The sequence below is a fragment of the Thalassophryne amazonica genome, chromosome 2 (genome assembly GCF_902500255.1).
Source record: "Thalassophryne amazonica chromosome 2, fThaAma1.1, whole genome shotgun sequence".
Lineage (NCBI taxonomy): Eukaryota > Metazoa > Chordata > Actinopteri > Batrachoidiformes > Batrachoididae > Thalassophryne > Thalassophryne amazonica.
The window spans coordinates 70,231,751-70,259,625 of record NC_047104.1 but is presented as its reverse complement, the minus strand read 5'-3'; the positions used below and the strand labels follow the sequence as shown (position 1 = coordinate 70,259,625).

At 43.9% G+C, this 27,875-nt stretch overlaps 2 protein-coding genes across 3 annotated transcripts in view; one reads left to right on the top strand and one right to left on the bottom strand.

The window, feature by feature from the left end:
* The window catches only part of ppm1g (protein phosphatase, Mg2+/Mn2+ dependent, 1G), a 56,042-nt gene extending 43,931 nt beyond the window's left edge, over window positions 1-12,111 (bottom strand). For both annotated transcript variants that reach the window (XM_034187510.1, XM_034187503.1), the window contains exons 1-2: window positions 11,951-12,111; window positions 11,550-11,686 (exon numbers count right to left, since the gene is read on the bottom strand). In XM_034187510.1, the coding sequence (XP_034043401.1) occupies window positions 11,550-11,660 (111 nt within the window). In that variant the 5' untranslated portion in view covers window positions 11,661-11,686; window positions 11,951-12,111. The remainder of the gene's footprint in view (window positions 1-11,549; window positions 11,687-11,950) is intronic.
* Window positions 12,112-19,677, top strand: mis12 (MIS12 kinetochore complex component). Its single transcript, XM_034187520.1, has 2 exons — window positions 12,112-12,575; window positions 19,115-19,677. Exons 1-2 carry the CDS (start codon window positions 12,171-12,173, stop codon window positions 19,382-19,384), a joined length of 675 nt encoding a protein of 224 aa, XP_034043411.1. The 5' UTR covers window positions 12,112-12,170; the 3' UTR covers window positions 19,385-19,677.
* The last annotated feature ends 8,198 nt before the right edge of the window (window positions 19,678-27,875 follow it).

Below are 27,875 nucleotides of genomic sequence, written 5' to 3'. Positions count from 1 at the left end.
ATTAGAAATGCCACTGTTCAGTCCATTCATGAAGTGAACAAAGCGATTCGCAAACTAAAATTAGAAAAGGTCACACTTAAATTTCAACACTTGGGAGACAGTAATGATTTGAGTTTCGTGGTCTTCAGTGATGCCTCTCTTGGCAATCTTCCAGATGGAGGTACACAGGGAGGAGCTTTAATTGTCCTCATGGTAAAAATGGGAAAGTTCTCACCACTGTTTTGGCAATCTAAGAAAATCAGACGTGTGGTTAAGAAGCACACTGGCTGGAGAAACCCTTGCCATGTCAGATGGTATTGACAATGCGATGTTCCTGGCTACGCTCTACTCTGAACTTACCTCTGGTAGAGCAGATCTCAACTCTCTTCCTGTTACCTGTGTTACGGACAATCATTCCCTGTTTGATGCACTTAAGAGTACAAAACAGGTGTCGGAAAAGAGACTCAGGTTAGAGATAAGTAGCATTAAATAGCTCATACAAACAAACAAAATCAAAGAGGTTTTCTGGTCAGAAGCCAAGTCACAACTCGCCGATTGACTAAAAAAGGTGCTTCCTCTCTTATGCTTTTTAAGGCGCTGGATGAGGGCATATGGATACTGTGATGCTATTTGCACTGTAAGTGTTTGCTGAAGAGCTGAATGAGGGCATGTGGATACTGAAATGCTGTTTGCCCTGTTAATGTTGTTTGCACTAATGAGAAATTAATTATCTGAGTGCTGTTTTTGTTTTGTTTTGTTTCATTATAATGGCTGTGTTCAGCCAAGGTAACCATTTGATAACTTTCATTGCCTCTTAAAAGAGAGAGTGAGATTGTTAACTTCCTACACTTGGAAACATGTTATCGCAAGAGGCAGCGAGATGTGTTTTTTTTTCTCTCCCGCTCTCGAGAGAGGAGGAGGGGTGTGTGTGTGTAGGAACGTAATGGCGGAATAAAGGAATGTGCTGTGGTACCAGAGATGTCGTGTTTTTGGCATTTACAAAATGCACTCCGTGTTCAAGGCACAGAGCCTTCCCCATATCATCAGGCAACATCGAGCGAGCTGGAAATGTGCCTGCTCTGAACATCCTAGCCAAAAATAAATTTTATTTTTTTTTTCGCAAGGCCCAGTCACACAGCATACGATAATTCCTGACCGAAAGTAAAAAGTAAAAAAGTCACAAATCGTCAAGAAAAGGTCAACAAAAGAGCTTTTGACTTTTCCCATCACCAAATAGCCGGCAAATCAAGGGTGCAAAAGGAACGAAAGAGGAACAAAACAAAACCGAAGCTAACACTGATCTCCATGCTTTAAATGAAACGCGCCTGGAACCACTGCTGGAGCAGTGTGCGTCTGCATCCTGCTCTGCATTCTAGAACTCGGTGCTGGGATGGAGCTCTGTAGCACCTGAGTCCTAGAGAAGCTGCAAAGAGAAGCGAGCAATCCGACCCACTGTAGAGATCTGTGAGCACACCGTTGGATCCACCTGCTCTGCTTGCTCGTCCAGAACAACAGAGGGATCATTTCCTTCATCATCAGAATCCTCAGTCTGGTTCAGACTGATGATGCGCTGTGTGCTCCATCTTGCTCCAATAATAATAATAATAATAAAAAAACAACTTAAAATCCAATTTAAAAAAAAACTGAAGCGCTTGCTCAACATTCATAAGACGCCTCATTTTTACAAAACAACAACAACAAATAACACCACCGGGTGATTCTCATGAAATCAGACTTACTAGGTGGCATGAAGCATTTTGACAAATAAAATAAATGCTATCACAATTATAAGGATACAGTTATAAACATATCATTATAGGCTATGTTGCACATGATTTAAAGTGAATATCATTAAAATATTTTTTGTTGTTTTTTCACATTTAATAGTATAATTCTCATTACCGCAACGAGTCCATTACTGAATTTAGGTTCTTCGAAATACTAATTTTAATACTTAATAAAATAAGCATGATAAACTTTCAGTGCATGTTATACTACAAATAGTTACAGTAAATAAACATGTGATATTTGGTATTCATTTGTAAAAAAAAGTGAAAATTTTAAGGAAAAGAACTTTGTCTACCACCAATTTTCTCATCCTCCGCAACAATTTTTAATGATTATTTAAGTCCACAAGGAACTTTTATAATCAAGGAATTCTGAGTGGGGGGACATAATTTCCAGTGACACCCAAGATAGCCACCAGGTAAGCACCTCATTTTATTTCTCTCCAGATAAAATTTGAAAGTTCATTTGTTAGAGTGCCTACACGACTTTTCATGTCTCATTACCGATATGCAAAGTTTTTAACATTTAAAATTTTAAATTTTTAAAAATTCTTGATTAATATTTACCTCATCATGGTCTAAATATAAACAGCTAGGTAAAGTTTAGCTAGGGCTCATAGTGCCTTGAAAGAGGGCAGGAAAGTTCAAGGTCACTCATACTCCGCAACAGCATTATCATACACCACAACACTTGAGGACAGGTTGTGGTAGAGAGATTCACAGTTTCGTTAATGAGAAATAGATGTATACATATATAAACTTGTGTGTATTTCTGATATAACATGATATTTGTCTAAAACTCTTAATAAAAAAAGTAAAAGGGAACACTAGTGACCACTGCTGGAGAGTCTGTAACTGCTATATATATATATAGTTTTTACAAACTCTCCAGCAGTGGTCACTAGTGTTCCCTTTTTATGTAGCACTGGCATTAAATGTAATACAGTATCAGGAATTGATTATATATTATTATATATTACATTATATTTTATTATGTTCTCCACTCAGATTGCAATAGCCATCACAGATTAGCCTTTCTGTCCATCATTTACCTGTATTTTGGCATGCTTGGCGCCAGAAAGTTATGTTGGATCCAAAAGGATCCAAAAAGGCTAGGACCAAAAGTTATATTGGATCAGTTCCCACTGACCAATAGCGTGAGAGCTTACTGCCAACAGCTAGCCAATCAGAGCGCGGCATACGAAGGTCAGGAACTAGCTGACAGACAGAAAATCATCTGCCAGCGAGGTTTGCTGAGTTCACAGAGGAGGTACTGGTGGAAATATTGAACTCCAAGGATGCCAAAAACACTAAGAAGGTAGACAAGCACACTACTGACGTTTTAGAAGCATTCATATGCTGTTCACAACAAAATAAATTGATCTAATTTACTTGACTCTTTGTTGTTTGCTTAATTTGGGAGGGGGGTGGAGAACATAACAACTGATGGATGGCAAGTCGTCCAACATAGAGAAATATTGGATTCAGAAAAGTTATTATTTGTATAATAGCAGATGGCCCAACCTCTCAATATAGAAACAAGACTTCATTCTATCTGGCCTCCACTGTGCCGTTCATGCATGGGTTTCAGTGGATAACATGGAATTTCACAGAGGCATCACATGGAAAAAGTGCACCAGACGGCATTGGTGGGGCCTTAAAAAACCTGGCAGATAGAGTTGTCTCTTATGAAGCCAGCATTCCAGATGCTGATTCTCTATTTAACCAACTACAAAATAATTCATCTGTGACTCTCTACAAGGTGTCAGAGGAAAAAAAAATTAAGGAGAGCAATGAATTGGTTCCTCCACAAATTAAAGCAGTTCCAAGAACCATGAAAATACATCAAGTAAGTCAAAGGTTGATAAGTTAAATATTACTATAAATAAATAAGTTTGATAAGTTAATAAATAAGTTAATTTCCCTTTTAGGACATTCTCACAAATCATCTTTGCCTACTTACATAGCCCTCTACATCCCATTGTTATCTAGTGCTAGATTGATAGACTCCCTTTGGAGGGAGAACAGGTCTGGTACTACAGTCGGGACATTAGGGACATAATTCCAGAACCACTTCCTGTCACCTCCTCTGCCCGCCATTTCTGTGTTTTGCCTGATATATGGGCAAAGCACAAAAGGCGTACATAAATGAACTGGTCTACTATTCCATTAAATCTATAGTTCTAAATAAAAAATGGGTTAAGATTCATTACTGTTCTATTTTACACTGTATGTTGTGTGTTTGTGATACACTGCAATTACTTGTTTACTTTTACTTAATTGTTGTATGTTGTGTGACTGACTCATTGTATGTTATACGAGGTCTGTCCATAAAGTATAGGTCCTTTTTATTTTTTTCAAAAACTATATGGATTTCATTCATATGTTTTTACGTCAGACATGCTTGAACCCTAGTGCGCATGCGTGAGTTTTTCCACGCCTGTCGGTGACGTCGTTCGCCTGTGAGCACTCCTTGTGGGAGGAGTCGTCCAGCCCCTCGTCGGAATTCCTTTGTCTGAGAAGTTGCTGAGAGACTGGCGCTTTGTTTGATCAAAATTTTTTCTAAACCTGAGACACATCGAAGTGGACATGGTTCGAAAAATTAAGCTGGTTTTCAGTGAAAATTTTAACGGCTGATGAGAGATTTTGAGGTGATACTGTCGCTTTAAGGACTTCCCACGGTGCTGGGATTGATCCAGGACGTCGTGAGAGAACAGAGACGTTTCAGAAGAAGTCGGTTTCAGCATTTTATCCGGATATTCCACTGTTAAAGGAGATTTTTTTAATGAAAGACGTGCAGGCGGATTGCAGCGTCGGCTCGCAGCCGCCGCGACGCTCCGTCACAGGAAAAACACCTCCGTTGGAAGCCTTAAGGACAAGTTGGAACATGTCCAGCTGATAAACAATTTCTCATATACTCACTCCACTGAAAGCCATCAAAAGCCACCTGGATTTTAACAAATGGTTATCAACACGGAGGTGTTTTTCCTGTGCCGCCGCGCTGCGTCGGCTGCATCCCGACGCGCGGACCCGTCTGCACGTCTTTCATTAAAAAAATCTCCTTTAACAGTGGAATATCCGGATAAAATGCTGAAACCGACTTCTTCTGAAACGTCTCTGTTCTCTCACGACGTCCTGGATCAATAGAGCCTGAAATGTGGAGGTTTTCAGCTTGACACAGACTGACGAGGGCGCCTGAGAGCGCTGCGCGACATCTCGCACCGTGGGAAGTCCTTAAAGCGACAGTATCACCTCAAAATCTCTCATCAGCCGTTAAAATTTTCACTGAAAACCAGCTTAATTTTTCGAACCATGTCCACTTCGATGTGTCTCACAGGTTTAGAAAAAACTTTGATCAAACAAAGCGCCAGTCTCTCAGCAACTTCTCAGACAAAGGAATTCCGACAAGGGGCTGGACGACTCCTCCCACAAGGAGTGCTCACAGGCGAATGACGTCACCGACAGGCGTGGAAAAACTCACGCATGCGCACGAGGGTTCAAGCATGTCTGACGTAAAAACATATGAATGAAATCCATATAGTTTTTGAAAAAAATAAAAAGGACCTATACTTTATGGACAGCCCTCGTACAACTGACTCATAATTGAATATACAACTAAATGAATTGAATGAATGAAATTAACTGAAATGTTTTTGTTTATAAAAATATATTCTATAAATAGTGCTATTGTGTGTTAAATATGAATCATTGCTGATCAATGAATGTGTCAATGCACTGAGTCTTATTTCCGAAACAGTGAATTTCATTTCCGAAACACTATATGTGTTTATTTGCAAATTATTTACTAATTAGAAAATTTTTAGTTTGTAATTCTGTTGATACAATTTATAGGATTACTTATTTAATCCCTTTAACAAAAAACATTATATTTGTCAGTTTTCAAAGAAATATCCTAAAAAAACGACATAAATCATTAGGTATGTTGCAGTAATGAGACAAATTATGATTTTTTTTTTTATTTAGAAATATAACAAAGTAATCTTTCCTGAGGCATATATACATCTTGACATAAGTGTTAATAACCTACTTTAAAAATAACCAAAAATAAAAGTATGTAACAATATATTTGATGTGATTTCATGTTGCGGTAATGATATTTTTCTCTGCACTGAATATCTAAAATACCTGTAATTTTATACAAAATTCCCAAAATAATATCTAATAATAATGTAGTTAAGTTCAGACATGAAGTTGGAACCCTTTTAAATCTGGATTTCGTGAGAATCACCCCACCACACTAACCACACACGCTAAATACCCCACCAAACTAATACACACTCCAAACACGCCAAATATTTCTCAAATACCAAAACTCTAATCGCTGTCTGTACACCCAAAATGCAGTGTACTCAAAGTTAAACGGTGCTAACGAAAGTCCAGATATCTTGTTTCGTTTGGACTTCGCTGCCCTTTGTCAAGTGCAGTGTGACTAGGCCTTCAAATTGCAATTTGACAGCACTGTGGCTTAGCTGTTTCACAGCATTGTTGCATCAAACAGAGACTGTCCTACGTTTACTTCCAACACGGTCCTTTTAGGCCATGGGCCAGCATGGCATAAAAAAGTGTTACGCTGGTATAATAAAAAAATTACACTGCAGTTGTGCCGTTACATTGTTTTTGTGGGTGTGTAATGGGAAAATAATAACATCTCGATGTTGATTGTGGAGCCGCTGGTTCTGATGTAGAAGCAGCATATCCACGATTTATTCATCAGCCTGTATCAAAGCCATTTCTGCCTTTTCTGCTGATTAAAGTTTCTAAACTGGACTCTTTTTCTGCGAGAACTGTCCCTTGCTTCACACAGACAGTTTTTTATTCATTCGTCATTAACGTGCCTTTTTTGTGGTACAGCTAAAGACATGGTTCTCTGCTGTGGACTGGAACCTTAATATCTCCCTCTTCTCTGGTTCGTAAACTAAAATTACTGTCCCTCATCATGAAAATATTAATACTAATGATAATATCCTCCGTGTCTGTGTGTGTTGCGGGATTTGCTGTGGCTCTTTGCCAAGGTGGAAAGACGGATCATTCCGCAATCAATAACTTCTTCAAAGCAAATCGCCGTTTTAAATCAAATGACACCTCTTTCCAAACGATGTAAAACAAACTACAACATCATCTGAAAAAAAGCTGTTTTTCCCCAAAATGAGACGTCCTTCATTCCTTCGGGGAGAACTTATCCCAGTGAGTCTCAGCGCTCCAGTCTGAGCACAGCAGCAGCGCTCCAGGTTCAAGTATTATAGGGGAGGCCGGGACCAAAGTAACATTTTACATTTATATCCCTCTGAAACACTGTTGCCTGCATTTTGAGAGCCAAAGTTTGTTAAGTAAAGCCACCGTTTTTGTTTTTTAAATCTTTGTTACATCCTTACTTTAAAGCCAAAAGAAAGAGGCATCACACCAAAACATGGAAGAATGTAGAAATGTGTGTCACTACACAGGAGCTAATTTATACACCACAATTTACTATAGAAAATCCTTACAAATGCTTTTGTTTGTTTTATTTTTAACTTCAAGATTAATTTCTGATTATTCTACATTTTGAAGAAGTAAAAAAAAAAAAGAAAAAAAAAAAAAAAAGAAAAAAAAAAACACCAAAGAAGGCCCTTTATAAACCCATAAAGCAAAAGCTTCAGCAGGGTCGATGCATAAGCAGTCCCCGAACCCCCGGCTTCTTAACGTGATTTTTACATCCCATTACGCTGAGAAAAAAATCCTACTGAGAACCCTGCTCAGTCGCACATCAGGGAACTCTGATGTGCGACTCTGTGAGGTCTTCGATTCGAAAGAAGCAGAGTTGATGCAGACGACCAATGACCACAAACAGCTGACAAAGTGTGCATTTTTTTTTGTTTGGACCCGGAAGTTGAAAATCGCGTGATGCGTTACGTCACACTTAACAACCGAATAGCAAGGCCTGAAAGAAGTTTCTGTAGGAAGTATTTTAGCCACAAGGTCAAGTGACAGGGGGAAGTTCTGGCTTTTTAAATACTTGACACTGGACTCATCAAGAGGATTTAGTACTGCTATAACAGACTGATGCAGCAGGTGGTAGCAATGCAACAATAAGCATGCCGGCTGTTATTATATTAGGGCTGAAACGATTAGTTAAGCTGAATAATTCGATTACAAAAAATATTTGAGGCAAATTCTGTGCCTCTTGAGCATGTGCATAAGCCCTGTAAGAGCTAATCAATGTAGCACCAAAAGCTACAGCTTTCCAATGCGACACACAGAGTAAAGTAAAGCCTTTTAAGAGAACAACAGTCCACGCTGATCATCTGAAATAGCTTACTGCGCATTTAAGGTGAAGCAGTGCGTTTGCCTGTTTTTAAAAAAAACACACAGTTTGGTCCGCTGGCTGCTCTCCGCTCTACGCGGGGAGTGGCTGTTCACCCGGAAGCCAGTTGCTGTTGCTGTCTCTCTCTGCCTGGTGTGAGGGGCTCAGCACTCTCCTCACACAGGGCGAGTCACAGCTTCATCCCCGGCCACACTGACAAACAGTCTCTGAAAGAAGATCCTTTCAGCAGAAGTCCACTCTTTCTTCTGTGTTTTGTTCAGACTCGCACTGAGTGTTTCAATTTTTAATTTTCATTTTTTTGAGTAACACACAATGCTTCACTGTAACTTAAATAAAATAATAATACTAAATAATAAAAAAGTCACTAACTGGGACTCCTGTCTTGTTGCAAGAAAGAGAATCATCCTCCGTTCTGTTCAAACAACTCTAAACGCTGCGTGGCTCTGTGCCAAGTCAAGTTGGAATTAATAAATTCAAAGCAAAATGGCGTTTAAACACCTCTTTCAAATGTTGTAATACAAAAATTGCCATCGATCAAAACTTTTTTTTCGTCCCAATATGAGACGTCCTGTGCTGACGTGCAGCAGCTGGCTGAGCTCAGCTCAGAAGTATGGAGAGATGTTCATGCCAAAATGTCTGAAAGGAAATGCTTTTAACAAACCACAGATTTTATTTATTTTTATTTATGTCCAGAGATCAAGGATACACTGACCAATTTCATATTTATTTACTTAATGAGGTGTGCAGGGAAAACAAATCAGACAGGGCCAAAATTATGCTAAGATAGTGTGCTTTTTTGTTTTGATCTTTGTTTTTAACCAAACTGCAATGACACAATATTTCGAGAGTGGACATCAAAGGGTCTTACTTCCTACTTTACATTTAACCACAAGGGGGAGCTAGCAGATTTTCAAACACTTAAGGAAAAACATGGTTTAAATAATCAATATTTGTTTTAGGTACCTACAAATGAGTCATAGATATAATGAAATAATGAGGCCCAATTCTGAGAAAAAGGACAGCGGAATTTTAAACATATTTGGCTTATAACACCAATAGTGGAAAGTGTAAAATAGTTGCAAGATTTTATCGAGGCTTCCAAATAAACAAATCTATCAATACTCTGTATGTAAAGGACAAATGGGAAAAAGAAATGATGATGATGAAGAATGGGAATTGTTATGTAAAACACAATGGAAAAGAACTTGCTTATCCAATTGGTGAGAATTTGGGTGGAAAAATGTAATGCGTTTCTTTATTACCTCAGCCCAAAAGAAATACAAAAACATAGGAACTGGTTGCTGGAGATTATGTGGCTGCGTTGAGGCCAATCATTATCATCTATTCTGGGCCTGTCTGAAAGTTACTCCATTCTGGAAGGATGTCCACAAATGTTTGAAGGTTTTCTGTACCCAAATACAATTTGATTTTTTGTTCATGTACTTGGGCTTGGAAATTCTTAACATGATTACCCTAGCAGATAAGTACCTAACTAGAATTATTTTATTGTCAGCAAAGAAAATTTTAACAAGGAAATGGCTCCAAGATGACATTCCACAAATTCAAGAACTGTACAATACTGTGTACCATATATTTGTAATGGAGAGACTTACAATGTCTTTGAGGCTTCAGATGGATAAATTTGACAAGTTTTAGTTTAAATGGACCAGGTATATTGGAGCTATAAAGGGTGATTTTGTTTAGCGCTCCCATCTATCCTTTGATTTCACTTAATAGACTAATTTAGGGGAGAATAATTACACTCGGTTATGTAACTGCTTACACTTGTCCAATTGTTCAGTTGTTGTTTTTCTTGAGTTTCTACTACATCTTGCTTAGAATTTTATGATTTGTAAGTACCTGCTGTAAATGCTAACCATGTTTAACAAGGTCTACGGGTATGGTTCAACATTGTATAATACTGTGCATATGAAATATTTTGCTACCCTGAATTGTTGTACTGCTCCAAATACTCTGTACAAGATATCAATAAAAATACAATTATAAAAAAAGAAAAACAAACATAACGTGCAGAGGGCTTTACTGGGAAGCTTGCAGACAAATTCAGAGTCTTGCCTTTGTCCCATCCATGTCCACCTCCCGCTCCAAACATGTCCACTTAAACCTTTTTTTTTTTAACACAACTATTGATGTCTTTAATGCTGTCATGGTCCTCCCTCTCTGTAATTTTGGCCATGTTAAAGACACAGCTCAACAGCCCAAACTTGCAGAAAATCAAAATGTCCACATCCTGGTAATTTCAGTGACTTTTGATATTACAGAGATTCTGATTGGCTGAAAGTTTGCTGTTGCAGAAAAAGTAACCAATGACACTATGTGTTTTAGCTTGCAGTTTCAGTAATGCGGTCCCCATGCATATGAGGAAAGGTTTAACAAGCATGGCTGGCCCCGCTGCACCTCCACCACCCCAATTTTTCTAAATTAATTTATGCTGATCTTAGAAATGGCCCAGAAATACAGAAAAGTCAGAAATCAACGGATCCGCAGAGAATTCTCATCCCTGCACTGATCATACCCACTGATTTCTATTTATGCCTGGTTGTTACACGCTAATGAAGATGGTGGTGCTCTAGCAACAGCCAGTGAAGGAACGGATCACCCTGGTCCTCCATCTAGTGATTCAAAAGAAATCGATGGTCAAGACAGTTGGCTTGTCATAGCACGTACTCCATAATGAACAATATAAAATAACCTGTATTTGTCCACAGAAAAGCACGGTATGGCCCCATTTGTACTGTAATTATAGTCATGACGTGATAGGTGGGTTTGGACCTAAATCAACAGCCATGCATTTATTTCTAACTCAGTGTTTTGTGGATCCACGAGTTTTCTAATGGATCCAGTACCCCTTATCTGTTGTAGTAGATCCATGTTGTGTGGAACTATTTTCTTCACTATTTCCGGTCGGTGCGTAATATGAATTTGTCATCTACTCACAAAGTAAAATGTTTTAAAGATTAATAATCTTGATTAACATATAATTTTTGAAAAAAATACAGCAATTTTCTGATGGATAAAAATAAAACACCCCCGTGTGGGGAGCAATATGACCGGATCTACTTCGTTGGGGATGGCAGACGGATCAGCTTTGCCTCCCGTTTTTCGAAAACGAATAATATTGTTTTACATATTTTTTTTCGAAAAAATAAATCAATTTTCTGAGGTATAAAAACAAATCACCCCTTGTCAAGTGATCTTTCCGCCATCCCCAACTCACTGGATCCGCTAACATTGCTCCCCAAACTCGGGATGTTTTGTCATTGAACAGAGTCACATCTGGCAAAGTGAAACTCTACAGATCACAAAGAGAAACGGTGACGTCAACTGACCACACTGCCAGGGTGATCTATGCAAACCGATGAGGAAATAAAACAGTATTGCATCCGGTACCGATGTCTTTATGGTCATCTTAGAGTGAAGTTATTATTTTTGAAACTCACCTCCATGGAGACCCGCCAACCCTGCATGGCAGAGAAGCCGTAGCTCATGCTGCTGTTGCCGCCATCTGAAGAAGTCTTGGTCGTGTTAGGCTGCGACAGATAAGCCCCCATGGTTGTCACTTTCTTCGGCTTTACACCTAGCGAAGGCGGCACAGGTAGAAACATAACATTTTAGGCTCACGCAGAAAGACAGACGAATTGTCCGGCGATAAACAGCAGTTGCTAGCTAGCTAACGTTAGCAACAGCACAACAAAAAAAGTGGTCGCATCGGTAAGCTAACATCACCAAGCTAACAAGAGCAACACCGGCTAAACTTCCAGCCGTAACCTCTACCCCCGACAAGGAAGCGGCTGCGCAGTTGTACTAAAGCCAAACGGACAACAAACTACTGTCAGTTTACCTGTCTGCCAAAGCGGAATAAGACTACAAACGGGTCTGAAAAAGCGGGATTCACATGAGAATAGTTACACGTGTGGAAGCAGAAGCCGCTATCAACAGAGACCAAAAAGCAGCACCAGGAGGAGGAAAAGCGTCTGCGCGTGCGCCTTTCGTTTGGAGAAGGGGGTGTGCCTTTTGCGTCATGATGTCACGAAGACGCAGAGTAACGTCTGGGATTCAACATGGCGCGGGAAGCAGTGGGAGAGACAATGGTGGAAGCCCGCGGAGAAAGCGAAGAGAAGGCGGACAACCTTCACCTGTATGAGGCCCAGTTTTTCGGTTTCACACCGGAAACGTGTATGTTGCGGGTCTACAGCGCCTTCCAGGACTGCCTGTACGACATTTTACCCGTCGTGGAGAAAGTGTGTGTGAGACAGCTGAGCAAAGGAGAGTCAGGGGAGGCCGAGGAGCTGCTCCTCTCCAGGGCCAGGGACTGCAGCCGCAAGCTGCAGTTCTTCCTCGAAGAACGCTTCAGGCAACTGTCGCAGCGGATGGACGCGCTGCTGGTGACCCGCTGTTTGTCCGTGCCGCCAAACGTCCTGCTGCCCGAAGACGAGCCGCACCGCAGCCGAGCTACAGACACACAGGCAGGTCAACAAAGTGCCAGAAAAATAGACACACCTGCCATTGTAACGACAGCATTACAGACACACAGGCAGGTCAACAAAGTAATAGACACACCTGTCATTGTAACGACAGCATTACAGACACACAGGCAGGTCAACAAAGTAATAGACACACCTGCCATTGTAACGACAGCATTACAGACACACAGGCAGGTCAACAAAGTAATAGACACACCTGTCATTGTAACGACAGCATTACAGACACACAGGCAGGTCAACAAAGTAATAGACACACCTGTCATTGTAACGACAGCATTACAGACACACAGGCAGGTCAACAAAGTAATAGACACACCTGTCATTGTAACGACAGCATTACAGACACACAGGCAGGTCAACAAAGTAATAGACACACCTGTCATTGTAACGACAGCATTACAGACACACAGGCAGGTCAACAAAGTAATAGACACACCTGTCATTGTAACGACAGCATTACAGACACACAGGCAGGTCAACAAAGTAATAGACACACCTGTCATTGTAACGACAGCATTACAGACACACAGGCAGGTCAACAAAGTAATAGACACACCTGTCATTGTAACGACAGCATTACAGACACACAGGCAGGTCAACAAAGTGCCAGAAAAATAGACACACCTGCCATTGTAACGACAGCATTACAGACACACAGGCAGGTCAACAAAGTAATAGACACACCTGTCATTGTAACGACAGCATTACAGACACACAGGCAGGTCAACAAAGTAATAGACACACCTGTCATTGTAACGACAGCATTACAGACACACAGGCAGGTCAACAAAGTAATAGACACACCTGTCATTGTAACGACAGCATTACAGACACACAGGCAGGTCAACAAAGTGCCAGAAAAATAGACACACCTGCCATTGTAACGACAGCATTACAGACACACAGGCAGGTCAAAAAAGTAATAGACACACCTGTCATTGTAACGACAGCATTACAGACACACAGGCAGGTCAAAAAAGTAATAGACACACCTGTCATTGTAACGACAGCATTACAGACACACAGGCAGGTCAAAAAAGTAATAGACACACCTGTCATTGTAACGACAGCATTACAGACACACAGGCAGGTCAAAAAAGTAATAGACACACCTGCCATTGTAACGACAGCATTACAGACACACAGCCAGGTCAACAAAATAATAGACACACCTGCCATTGTAACGACAGCATTACAGACACACAGGCAGGTCAACAAAGTAATAGACACCTGTCATTGTAACGACAGCATTACAGACACACAGGCAGGTCAACAAAGTAATAGACACACCTGTCATTGTAACGACAGCATTACAGACACACAGGCAGGTCAAAAAAGTAATAGACACACCTGCCATTGTAATGACAGCATTACAGACACACAGGCAGGTCAACAAAGTAATAGACACACCTGTCATTGTAACGACAGCATTACAGACACACAGCCAGGTCAACAAAATAATAGACACACCTGTCATTGTAACGACAGCATTACAGACACACAGCCAGGTCAACAAAATAATAGACACACCTGCCATTGTAACGACAGCATTACAGACACACAGCCAGGTCAACAAAATAATAGACACCTGTCATTGTAACGACAGCATTACAGACACACAGGCAGGTCAACAAAGTAATAGACACACCTGTCATTGTAACGACAGCATTACAGACACACAGGCAGGTCAACAAAGTACTAGACACCTGTCATTGTAACGACAGCATTACAGACACACAGGCAGGTCAACAAAGTAATAGACACACCTGTCATTGTAACGACAGCATTACAGACACACAGGCAGGTCAAAAAAGTAATAGACACACCTGCCATTGTAACGACAGCATTACAGACACACAGCCAGGTCAACAAAATAATAGACACACCTGCCATTGTAACGACAGCATTACAGACACACAGGCAGGTCAGCTTGTGTATCAGTATATCAGTATATTCATCTATCTTCTACCGCTTAGTCCAATTAAGGGTCGCGGGGGGCAGGAGCCTATCCCAGCAGCCATAGAGCGCGAGGCAGGGACACCAGTCTGTCGCAGGGCCACAAACAAATACAGACACATCCACACACACACACACCTACGGACAATTTAAAGATTCCAGTCCACCTAACCCGCATGTCTTTGGAAGTGGGAGGAAACCAGAGCACCTGGAGGAAACCCACGCAAACACGAGGAGAACATGCAAACTCCACACAGAAAGGCCACGGGAATTGAACCCACAACCTTCTCGCTGTGAGGCAACAGTGCTAACCACTAAGCCACCATGCTGCCCCCGGTATATAATACCATGTGTAAATATATAATAATGGTAACCAGTGCACTGTACTGTAGTGCCATAATATAGACATCAAATATTTGTCTGGGTTTATTTGGATATATAATAGATAAAAATAATAATTGGAACTTGCTAATTTAGTCCACTCAGCACGTCCTTCGGGATCTAATAATTCTGTTGAAAAACGCTCAAATGCAATGTGCGGCTTCCACTCCTGTGATGTAGACCATGAGCCAGGACCTCAAAATATGGAAAGCATTACCGAAAAAGTGGCAAAGGTTACCATGCATTTTCTGAAAGCCTGGAATCTCAGCTTTTCAATCATATATGATGGCCATCTGACAAGAGTAGCTGTTAGAAGTTATGGCACAAAACGTAATCTAAGGTTGAAAAATGTTTTGTCCACTAACCAAAGCAGGATAGTGAGATAGTTGAAAATCTAAAAATGGTATAACAACACGTGAGACATGGATTCCTATGTTTTTGGGTATGGCAAACCCGATTATGACATTAGCATTGCTCTAAAAGGTCAAAGTCATGACCTTTTGGCAAGGTCAGTGACATTTTTTGACATTTTTGTACAAATTATATAATTTTTCTTTCTATTTTCTCCATTCATAATTTTGTGAGGACACATGTAGATGTCTTTATATCCCAACAAAATGCTCTTTTAAATGGTATATAGCATTTGTATATTAGCCTAGAAGGAGGTAGACACCAGCTTTTTTTTTTTTTTTTTTTTTTTTTTCAACAACCAAAGATCAATGTTACAAGCTGAGCCAACAGGGAGTGCAAGAGGTAGCAGACCTGTCATCCACTCAAGAGGAAGCTGATACATGTATGCTGCTCCATGCTTGCCATGTCTCAAGGACTGGTCACAAATGTGTCATCCTTGTGTCTGATGATACTGATGTCTTGGTACTATGTCTAGCTACCAGTAATTCACTCACGTGTGACCTGTTCCTGAAGACAGGGACAAAAAAATCACACTAGTTATATAAGCATCTCTCAGCTTGCTAGTGGTCTAGGATCACAGTTGTGTCAGGCTTTGCCTGGTATACATGCATACACAGGTTGTGACACACTAAGTGCATTTGCAGGTCATGGTAAAGTGTCAGCCTTAAAATTGCTTCAGAGGAATGAAACCTTCTGTGAGACCTTCAAGAAGATGGGGAGAGACTGGACCTTGTCACCGGAGTTGTATGAAGGGTTACAAGAATTTACGTGTAAACTGTATAGCTCCAAGTCCAGAATCGCCAACATCAGTGAAATGAGGTATGCACTTTTCTGTGCAAAGAAAGGCATAGAATCCTGGCAGTTACCTCCTTGCTGAGATTCTCTCAGGAAGCACTGTCTCAGAGCTAACTATCAAAGTGCTATCTGGAGGAGATGCCTTGAGAACAACCCTGAGGTTCCTTCCCCAGTTGAGCATGGTTGGTCTAGAGCTGGTCAAGATGGTGACTTGCACCTCTCTGTAGACTGGTTCAATGTCCCCACTGGTCCACAAGCAGTACTTGAGTTTCTGTCCTGTTCATGCAGAAGGGACTGTGTCACTCAGTCATGTCAGTGTGTTGCCAACAACTTGGCCTGCACTGACCTATGCTATGCAAGACAGCGCAAAAATCAGAAGGATGACATTGCTGATGAGGATCAGTCCTATTCCTCTGATGATGATGATGATGATGAGGAATTTGATTAGTTTCATAGCCTTGACTGAATGTAAAGACAAGCGTGGCCATGTATTTTCAAACATGATTGTTTAGTAAGGTTGAGTAATTATTTGCTTATCTTGATGATCTATCTTAATTGTTAGTTGTCAGTCTGGTACACATTCCAGTAATGAAACTAGATTTAAGTGTTAAACTGTTTATGTAGATTTTTGCTTATTGAACAAGTAATTTAGTCATCAGTAAATGTGCAAGTTCCAAACTATTACTGATAAGATGAAGAATGATGAAATGCTGTCGAAGGTTATTAAAGGTTTAAACTGTCTAGTCTGTTGAAAAGTTGTAACGGCTCTGATTGAGGTATTTTCAATCATTGACATGTTTAATAATGTTCTCGTACTTTATCCAAGACTGTTTTAGATTTTTAAGATATTCTGAGTGTGTTTCCACTCCTTGACATGTTTGTTAATGCTTCATTGTTGTCCAACTTTGGTTTAAGGTTTTTTTGTGTGTTTATATTGATTGGCTTAAGGTTATTTGATTGTGGTCACTCTTTGCCCATATGCTATACAAGACTGATTCTTATCTGGTTGTGGCATATGAGTCTTTTCTTTGTGTGCTATGTACAGAAACCAAACACTGGCAACAAAGCACAAGATATTCCAATAAACATAGTTGTTATTTGTCACTACAAACATAGGGTCAAACCATTTGACCTTGTCAAAAGGTCATGACCTTAACCTTCTACAGCAGTGCTAATGTCATAATTGGGTTTGCCATACCCAAAAACATAGGAATCCATGTCTTACTTGTTATACAATTTTTAGATTTTCAACTGCTTCACTATTTTGCATTGGTTCGTCGGCAAAATTTTTCTCAACATTAGATTGTTATGTGCCATAACTTCTAACAGCTACTCTTGTCAGATGGCCATCATATATCATTGAAAAGCTGAGATTCCAGACTTTCAGAAAAGGTATGGTAGCCTTTGCCACTTTTTCGGTAACGACCAATCCCTCTGGCTCACATTCTAATGAGCAAATTTGCTAATTCCACTTTTGCATTTCCACCTACAAAAATGTAGAGGTCTGTAATTATTATCATAGGTACACTAACTGTTAAAGACAATCTAAAACAAACAAACAAACAAACAAAAAAAACAGAAAATTACATTGTATGATTTTTAAATAATTACTTTGCATTTTATTGCATGAAATAATTATTTGATCACCTACCAATCAGCAAGAATCCTGGCTCTCACAGACCTCTTAGCTTTTCTTTAAGAAGCCCTCCTATTCTGCACTCATTACCTGTATTAATTGCACCTGTTTGAACTCGTTACCTGTATAAAAGACACCTGTCCACACACTCAATCAATCACACTATGATTATGTTTATATTTAGGTTATGTTTTCTCACCTATTTGTTTGTCTGTTTGTGAACAGCCTTTAACCCACAATTTTTCAAATATAGTTATGACATTTTTAGAGAGGATTCATATCCTGATAGGCAAGAACTGATTCAATTTTCAAAGTCAGGAAAAATCATGGAAAACTGGAAAAGTCCCTGTTTAACATTGAATGAATTTTCAAAAATTCCTAACTGTCAAAAAAAGATTGAATTTCTTCCGTATTTGATAGCATTATGTAGGATTGATTCTTTTTCGACTGACAAAGTTTGATCTGGATCAGATCTGGATTACATATTTTGTGGCCAATTAAATTTATAATTAAAAACCAATTTTAATGTATATTTACATTATATATTAATCAAACATACCCTAGTCACTCTCATATTTGAAAGTTAGGTGGAGACTGGCACTCACTATCACCTGAAAAAGTTTGATCCGAATCTGATCCGGATTGTGGATTTTGTGGACATTTGAATTTAAAATTGAAAAGACCATTTGGTGTATATTTTGCATTATAACTCAATTAGAAGTGCTTCAGTCACTCTCATTTTTCTATGATAGATGAACCTACACCACCAAACTTGGATGGAGATTCCAATTTTATGCCTGTGTGTCTGTCTTCCAGTTATTAGTGGGAAACCAAGTGCCAAAAAGCAATGACAAATTGTGCATAGCAGAGATAACCAATGTTCTGTGAAAATCATCTTAAAAAGAATTCAGAATCTAAACAAGTTGAAGGAAAAAAAAACTTGACAACACCACAAAAACTTACAATACATACTCCTGACATTTGATTCTAATTTATGTTATGAAAAGCCACTTCTAACAGGACTTTGACATTGAAAATGTTTTCCAAGGTAAAAATTTGTGAAATTGGAAACTAGTGTTGGTGGAGGTTTGAGCTCTACAAGAGCTCTACCAGTGCGGTGTACAAACTGAGACATAAAATATGGCATGCAACCTTATTTGTTTGTATCCGAGAACAGTGTGACACACAACAATGTACAACAAACACAACGTACAACATTATCAGTAAAATTTACTGAATGTACAAACTGCACTGTGTGCTATCAAGACTGTAATTTCAATGCACCAGGGAACAAAATTGAGTAAATATATATCTGATTTTGCTGTGGGTCTGTCCTGTCCAGGAGGCGCTGAGGCTGGAGACATCCCTTGCAGAACTTCAAAGAGCCTACGACGCAGAGGTTTGTGCACGACAGGCTTTGCTGGCTGAGCTGGCTGAGCAGAAGGAGGTGCAGAAGCAGCTGGATGGGATCCTGGTGTGGGTCAGAGAGGTGCAGGCAGCCTGGGTAAAGGAAGGTATGGGCAGCTTCAACGAAAGTTTCCGATTGATGATGGAATCTGTAAATAAATTGCTGGTGGCTGTCAGAGAAGTCTGCAACAAGGCACCTTGTTGACCTGGACTCACCTACGATATGTAATCACTTTCCTTCAGACTTTTTTTTTTGTTGTTGTTTTTTGACATTGTAAATTAGATATATCCAAACAGAGTCATGTTAGCGGGAAGATGCAACAGTGGAAGTGGTACTCCACTCAATATTCATGAAATTGTACCAGTTTTCATTTTGTTTTGCAATAATAAATCGCTTTGTAATGCATGTAGTGTGACAATATTTTGACCAACATGAATCATTTTCTGCAGCATAAGGGGCTTATGCACTTTTATTCACTTTTGCACAAGTAAAATTTCATTTTTGCAGGGTAAAGCCCCTTTGACATGGGTCCTCTGTTAATATTGCACTCAGGTATTATATCTGAACAAAAGTGCGACAGGTAAAAGTTTGTCTTTTTACCCAGTTCGGACATAGTAACAAAGTTACACAGATTACTCTCACACGGGTTAGGCATGGAATAAAGATTTGTGACTTTCTGTTTACATTTTACATTATAAAGCCCTGGTCAGACTGAATAATGAACAATGAATAATGAGCCACCTAGCATGAATTTTTTGTACGAGTTGAGTTATTCAAGAAACATGGGAGAATAGTGGCTCTTAGAGGTAGATTATTCAGCTAACGAGGCTCATTTCTGAGCGTGGCACAAATTTCATGAAGTTCAAAATTGAGCAAAAATAAGGTGGGGCATTTTGTGTACGAGGTACTATATGGATAAACGAGGATGTTAGAGGCATGTTGGTGGTGAGTACGAGGCTGTTAGAGGCCCATTATCAGAGTTACCTAGGGGCTACGTGGATGAGTCTGCCTCGCTGTCTCTCGTATGTGCCACGTTCAAGCCTCGTATGGTACAGGAATGAACCCCATATGGGCCACGTATTGCAGCTGTCAATCTTAATTTTCGGGTATCCTTGTAGGCGCCACGTTGTGCCATGTTGCACCTCGTTAATGCAAACAACACATGGCCATGACGTGACCCACCTAAAAGCTCATTCGGCTTCACCCTGCCAACAGTTTATGGCGAACAACTCACGTATGGCACGGTAAGCATGGTCAGAGGGAATAAGACATAACCAGGAGGCAGGAAGACAGTAACCTGGGGGAGGGGTACAGCTTCATCTTCATCTCCTGCTGCATCCCCTGCTCTATCATCTGAACCCCAATCTCCAAGATCTCCAACACCACCGCTGGAGGAGGGCACTGAGATAGACACAGGGTTGACTTGACAAATACGTAAGTCCAAGGTGACAGTATAAGTGTTTGTTTATTCCCCTTACTGCTCTGCATGAGCAATGAACTGTGCAGCTTCACTGCAGAAATTTTACATAACAAAGATCATTTAATGTCAGATCTCTGCTGCTATAGGTCACTGCTCTTCTATAAATGTTACTAGGTCCATGGGTAAAAGGGGCTTTAGGTAGATGGTCATTCCTAAGTCCTGGTGATCATAAAGAACAACTTTGCCTGTTCCTAGGGAAAAAGCTCTACAAAATTATGCAACATACACCTTTTAAATAAATTTATGACTTTCTTTCAGAATGCTTTGTAGTTCTTCCATGGTAGTGAAACTTTAGATTAAAAATTCCATAGAACTACTGTATTAGCACACAGCTTGCCAGTTTTACCTTTATCTTTCCATAGCAATGAAATAAAGCAGATAGATATGACTATAATCTTTTACCTCATCTGCTCTACAAGGCATGGATGTGAAAAGTCAACACCCATGATGCATTGCAGTCTGCACAGCCTCAAAACCTGCTGTTCTGAAACCAGCTGAACAAAAAATTTATGCACAGTGGTGACACTTGATTCAAGGGTGTTAGTGATATTGTGCACACACAGAGCCCTAGAGAAGTAGTTGTTATCTCGATGAGTGGACTTCACTTGACATCACACTGTATACAGTGTAGAGCCACAATGTACCAAGAGAGGGCGCTCTCTACATATTGATGTTGCTCACCTAGTCCATACACAATGAAAAGAAAGCTTGTTTTGAGAACAGCCTATTCATTTTTAATTGTCCTGAAATGTATGTTTTATTATTTTATTATCAGCTTTAAGATGTGTGTGTGTGTGTGTGTGTGTGTGTGTGTGTGTGTGTGTGTGTGTGTGTGTGTGTGTGTGTGTGTGTGTGTGTGTGTGTGTGTGTGTGTGTGTGTGTGTGTGTGTGTGTGTGTGTGTGGTGTGTTGGGGGGGTGTAATTATAACACATTTTGTCTGTCTATGAATCTTTAGGGCAAAATGTGCATGGAGGACAATGATTGTGATCCGACATAAAGCAGTGATAATTGGACTTCTGTTGCTTAATACTTTTATGGGTGCAGCTATAGATGTTACTGTTGTCGGCCAAATGTGACCAGAACATGTGACTGATTCTCGCATAAGGGCAGCACAGCTGTGTGGCAGTGACCTGATTTTCAGCATTAATGTGATGATGTGAACAGCCAGTCTGGCAACATTAAAACCCATGTGCATCCCAAACCTGGCCAACAGTAAAAGCGTATTAAACTGTAGACTTAAGGCTTTTCTATGAGACAAAATGTCAATGTATTTAATTTTATATGGTGCCAGATCACAACAAAGCTGTTGGGAAAGTGTAGGAACACGGACCCACAACAGGGGGCGCAAATGAACGGACAATGGAGTAAGTCAAATAACAACGCTTTACTGTTGTGAATGTGCACAACGAATACAACCAATCACAGAAATGGACAACAGTCAATTTACAAAAGTGTCGTGTGGGCAGGCTCGAAGATAGGAGACGCCTCTCCAAGGTAAGACCGGTACCACACGGCTTCCTCCGCCACAGGACCCCGGGTATACTGGAGCCGCCAAGTCCCGAACTCCCAGGTGGCCACTGCCTCCGCGTGTCGGACCTGGTACTGCTGGCGAGGAACAAAAACACAATTAAAGGTGGGCGCGTTTGCACCCAGTAATCCACACAGCAGGAAAGCTACCTCCACCTCTCGTTGGAAAAAAGGTCTGTTATCACTCACAAAAGTCACAAAAGGTTACTGTCAAGCAGTCAGCTGAGAATATTACCTTCCAGGTAGAACGATATCTCGGCAATGAGGTGGAGATGCCGTCCTGCTGATATACCCCACTGATGATTGCCGTCAGCTGTCTCAGGTGATGGGTGACAGCTGTCACCGAGGCTGCTCCCGTGAGGCGGCGGCGCCCTCTGGTGCCTGGAGCCCGCACTCCAGGCAGGGCGCCCTCTGGTGGTGGTGGGCCAGCAGTACCTCCTCTTCAGCGGCCCACACAACAGGACCCCCCCCTCAACGGGCGCCTCCTGGCGCCCGACCGGGCTTGTCCGGGTGGCGACGGTAGAAGTCGGCCAGGAGGGCCGGGTCCAGGATGAAGCTCCTCTTCACCCAGGAGCGTTCTTCAGGGCCGTACCCCTCCCAGTCCACCAGATATTGAAAGCCCCGGCCCATCCGTCGGACGTCCAACAACCGGCGCACTGTCCAAGCCGGCTCGCCATCGATGATCCGGGCAGGAGGTGGCGCCGGACCGGGTGTACAGAGGGGCGAGGTGTGATGGGGCTTGATTTTCGACACATGGAACACTGGATGGATCCGCAGTGAGGCTGGAAGCTGAAGCCTCACTGCGGCGGGATTGATGACCTTGAGGATTTTAAACGGTCCTATGTACCTGTCCTGTAGTTTGGGGGAGGCCACTTGTAGTGGGATGTCCTTTGTGGACAACCACACTTCCTGCCCGGGGCGATACGTAGGGGCCGGGGTCCGCCGCCGGTCTGCATGGGTCTTCGCCCTCATCCGGGCCCTCAACAAAGCAGAACGGGCGGCACGCCACACCCGACGGCACCTCCGCAGGTGGGCCTGGACCGAGGGCACACCGACCTCTCCCTCAACCACCGGGAACAACGGGGGCTGATACCCCAAACACACCTCAAAGGGGGAGAGGCCGGTGGCTGATGACACTTGACTGTTGTGGGCGTACTCGATCCAGGCCAGATGAGTACTCCAGGCCGCCGGGTGCGCGGCTGTCACACAACGCAGTGTTTGCTCCATTTCTTGATTGGCCCGCTCTGCTTGCCCGTTGGTCTGGGGGTGATACCCGGACGAGAGACTGACCGTGGCCCCCAGCTCCCGGCAAAAGCTCCTCCAGACATGCGAGGAGAACTGGGGACCGCGATCGGAGACGATGTCTGATGGTATCCCATGCAGGCGGACGACGTGGTGGACCAGGACGTCCGCTGTCTCCTGGGCCGTTGGGAGCTTCGGGAGGGCCACGAAGTGGGCCGCCTTGGAGAATCGGTCCACTATCGTGAGGATCACGGTGTTGCCCTGGGACGGCGGGAGGCCCGTGACAAAATCCAGGCCGATGTGGGACCAGGGGCGATGAGGCACGGGCAGCGGCTGTAGCAGTCCCGGAGCCTTGCGATGGTCGGCCTTGCCCCTGGCACAGGTGGTACAGGCCTGGATGTAGTCCCGGACGTCGGCCTCCAGGGACGCCCACCAGAAGCGCTGCCGGACAACTGCCACGGTTCTTCGCACCCCTGGATGACAGGAGAGCTTGGAGCCGTGACAGAAGTCCAGGACTGCAGCCCTAGCCTCTGGTGGGACGTACAGTCTGTTCTTTGGTCCAGTCCCGGGGTCCGGGCTCCGTGCCAGGGCCTCCCGGACGGTTCTCTCTACGTCCCAGGTGAGGGTGGCCACGATAGTGGACTCCGGGATGATGGGTTCCGGTGGATCCGACAACTCCGCTTTGACCTTGTCTTCGTGTACCCGGGACAAGGCATCCGACTTCTGGTTCTTGGTCCCGGGCCGGTAGGTGATGCGGAAGTCAAAACGGCCGAAGAACAGTGACCAGCGGGCTTGCCTGGGATTCAGCCGCTTGGCGGTCCTGATATATTCCAGGTTCCGGTGGTCAGTGAAAACCGTGAACGGCACGGACGTTCCCTCCAACAGGTGTCTCCACTCTTCAAGAGCCTCTTTCACCGCTAGGAGTTCTCGGTTGCCGACGTGATAGTTCCGTTCAGCCGGGGTCAACCTGCGGGAAAAATAGGCACACGGATGAAGGACCTTATCGGTCTTCCCACTCTGGGACAGCACAGCTCCTATCCCTGAGTCCGAGGCGTCCACTTCAACCACTAACTGGCGGCTAGGATCGGGCTGCACCAGAACGGGTGCAGACGAGAAGCGCCGTTTCAACTCCTTGAACGCGGCATCGCAACGATCCGACCAGGTGAAGGGGACTTTTGGTGAGGTCAGGGCTGTCAGGGGGCTAGCAACCTGGCTGTAGCCCTTAATGAACCTCCTGTAGAAATTCGCAAAGCCGAGGAACTGTTGCAGCTTCCTACGGCTTGTGGGTTGGGGCCAGTCTCTCACCGCTGCAACCTTGGCCGGATCAGGAGCGACGGAGTCGGGGGAGATGATGAACCCCAGGAAGGACAAAGAGGTGCGGTGAAACTCACACTTCTCGCCCTTAACAAACAGCCGGTTCTCCAATAACCGCTGCAGGACCTGACGTACATGTCGGACATGGGTCTCAGGATCCGGAGAAAAGATGAGTATGTCGTCTAAATATACGAAGACGAATCGGTGCAGGAAGTCCCGCAAGACATCATTAACCAATGCTTGGAACGTCGCGGGAGCATTTGTAAGACCGAACGGCATGACCAGGTACTCAAAATGACCTAACGGGGTGTTAAATGCCGTCTTCCACTCGTCTCCCTTCCGGATCCGAACCAGGTGATACGCATTCCTAAGATCAAGCTTGGTGAATATCTTGGCTCCATGCAGGGGCGTGAACACCGAATCCAACAAGGGTAAGGGGTATCGGTTACGAACCGTGATTTCGTTCAGCCCCCTGTAATCAATGCATGGACGTAATCCGCCATCCTTTTTCCCCACAAAAAAGAAACCCGCACCCATCGGGGAGGTGGAATTCCGGATCAACCCGGCAGCCAAAGAGTCCCGGATGTAGGTCTCCATTGATTCGCGTTCAGGTCGTGAGAGGTTGTACAGCCTGCTGGACGGGAACTCAACGCCTGGAACCAAATCAATGGCACAATCATACGGGCGGTGCGGGGGAAGGGTGAGTGCCAGATCCTTGCTGAACACCTCCGCAAGGTCATGGTACTGCACCGACACCGTCCCTAGATTGGGCGGGGCTCTGACCTCCTCCCTGGCCTGGGAACCGGGAGGAACCGAGGAACCTAAACATACCCGATGGCAGGTCTCGCTCCACTGGACCACTACCCCGGACGGCCAATCGATCCGGGGATTATGCTTCAACATCCAGGGAAAACCTAAAATCACACGGGAGGTGGCCGGAGTTACAAAAAACTCTATCTCCTCCCGGTGATTCCCCGACACCACCAGAGTTACTGGTGGTGTCTTGTGGGTGATTGGAGGGAGTAGGGAGCCATCTAGTGCCCGTACCTGCACAGGCGAGGTAAGCGCCACCAGAGGGAACCCTATCTCCCTGGCCCATTTGCTATCAAGCAAATTCCCTTCTGAGCCCGTGTCCACCAGTGCTGGGGCCTTCAGGGTTAAATCCTCATAAAGGATTGTAACTGGGAGTCGTGTGGCGATGTGGGTGTGTCCCACGTGAACGTCTCGGCCCCCCCCTAGCCCAGTGTCTAGGGGCGGGCGTTGGTGTTTAACCATTCGGGGCAGTCTCGTACCTGATGCTCAATCGAGCCACAAACAAAACACGCTCCGCGGGCCAGCCTCCTTTGTGTGACCGGTGCCCTAAATGTTGCCCTACTCGTGTCCATAGCTTCGTCAGCAGGGGGAGCTGTGATCGCACGGAGCGCAGGGGCCGTGGAGCGTGGGGAGGGCGGAACGCGGTCGGAACCGGAAGGGAGAGGGACGACGCGTGCCTGGCCACGCCCTTCGTCTCGTTCCCGACGGCGCTCATTTAACCGATTGTCTAATCGTATGACAAGATCGATAAGCCCATCCAAATCCCGCGGTTCGTCCTTAGCCACCAGGTGCTCCTTGAGGACCAATGACAGTCCGTTTACGAAGGCGGCGCGGAGGGCAGTGTTATTCCAGCCGGACCTCGCAGCCGCGATGCGGAAGTCGACTGCATAGGCAGCTGCGCTCCGGCGCCCCTGTCTCATTGACAGCAGAACGGCTGAAGCGGTCTCTCCTCTATTAGGGTAATCGAACACTGTTCTGAGCTCCCTCACAAACCCATCGTATGTCTGAAGGAGCCGTGACTTTTGCTCCCAGAGCGCTGTAGCCCAAGCGCGTGCCTCACCACGAAGCAGATTTATCACATAAGCTACCTTGCTAGCGTCGGTCGCGTACATGACGGGACGCTGTGCGAAGACGAGCGAACACTGCATAAGGAAATCCGCGCACGTCTCCACACAGCCTCCGTACGGCTCTGGGGGGCTTATGTATGCTTCAGAGGATGGTGGGGGGGGTCGTTGGACAACCAGTGGAACGTCGCTATCACGCACAGGGTCTACGGGAGGGAGAGCCGCAGCGGCGCCCGGAGGGCGCGCTTCCACCTGCGCGGCGAGAGCCTCCACCCTGCGGTTCAGGAGGGCGTTCTGCTCGGCCATCGATTCTAACCGAGTCGTGAAAGTGGTGAGGATCCGCTGCAACTCACCGATTACCCCTCCTGCGGACGCCTGTGCGCTTTGTTCTTCCATTGGCCGTTCAACAGCCGGTTGACGCCCCTCGGGATCCATGACGCTGGCCGAGATATCCTGTTGGGAAAGTGTAGGAACACGGACCCACAACAGGGGGCGCAAATGAACGGACAATGGAGTAAGTCAAATAACAACGCTTTACTGTTGTGAATGTGCACAACGAATACAACCAATCACAGAAATGGACAACAGTCAATTTACAAAAGTGTCGTGTGGGCAGGCTCGAAGATAGGAGACGCCTCTCCAAGGTAAGACCGGTACCACACGGCTTCCTCCGCCACAGGACCCCGGGTATACTGGAGCCGCCAAGTCCCGAACTCCCAGGTGGCCACTGCCTCCGCGTGTCGGACCTGGTACTGCTGGCGAGGAACAAAAACACAATTAAAGGTGGGCGCGTTTGCACCCAGTAATCCACACGGCAGGAAAGCTACCTCCACCTCTCGTTGGAAAAAAGGTCTGTTATCACTCACAAAAGTCACAAAAGGTTACTGTCAAGCAGTCAGCTGAGAATATTACCTTCCAGGTAGAACGATATCTCGGCAATGAGGTGGAGATGCCGTCCTGCTGATATACCCCACTGATGATTGCAGTCAGCTGTCTCAGGTGATGGGTGACAGCTGTCACCGAGGCTGCTCCCGTGAGGCGGCGGCGCCCTCTGGTGCCTGGAGCCCGCACTCCAGGCAGGGCGCCCTCTGGTGGTGGTGGGCCAGCAGTACCTCCTCTTCAGCGGCCCACACAACAAAAGCTACCTCAAGGTGCTTCACACAAGCAAGGTCTAACCTTACCAACTCCTAGAATAAGCACACAGGCGACAGTGGTAAGGAAAAACTCCCTCTGATGATATTGAGGAAGAAACTT

Excerpts from the sequence above, each read along its gene's own strand:
- mis12 (XM_034187520.1), top strand. The coding sequence starts at position 12,171 with ATGGCGCGGGAAGCAGTGGGAGAGACAATGGTGGAAGCCCGCGGAGAA. Across the intron at positions 12,576-19,114 it reads GCCGAGCTACAGACACACAG|GAGGCGCTGAGGCTGGAGAC; the intron begins GCAGGTCAACAA and ends TGTCCTGTCCAG.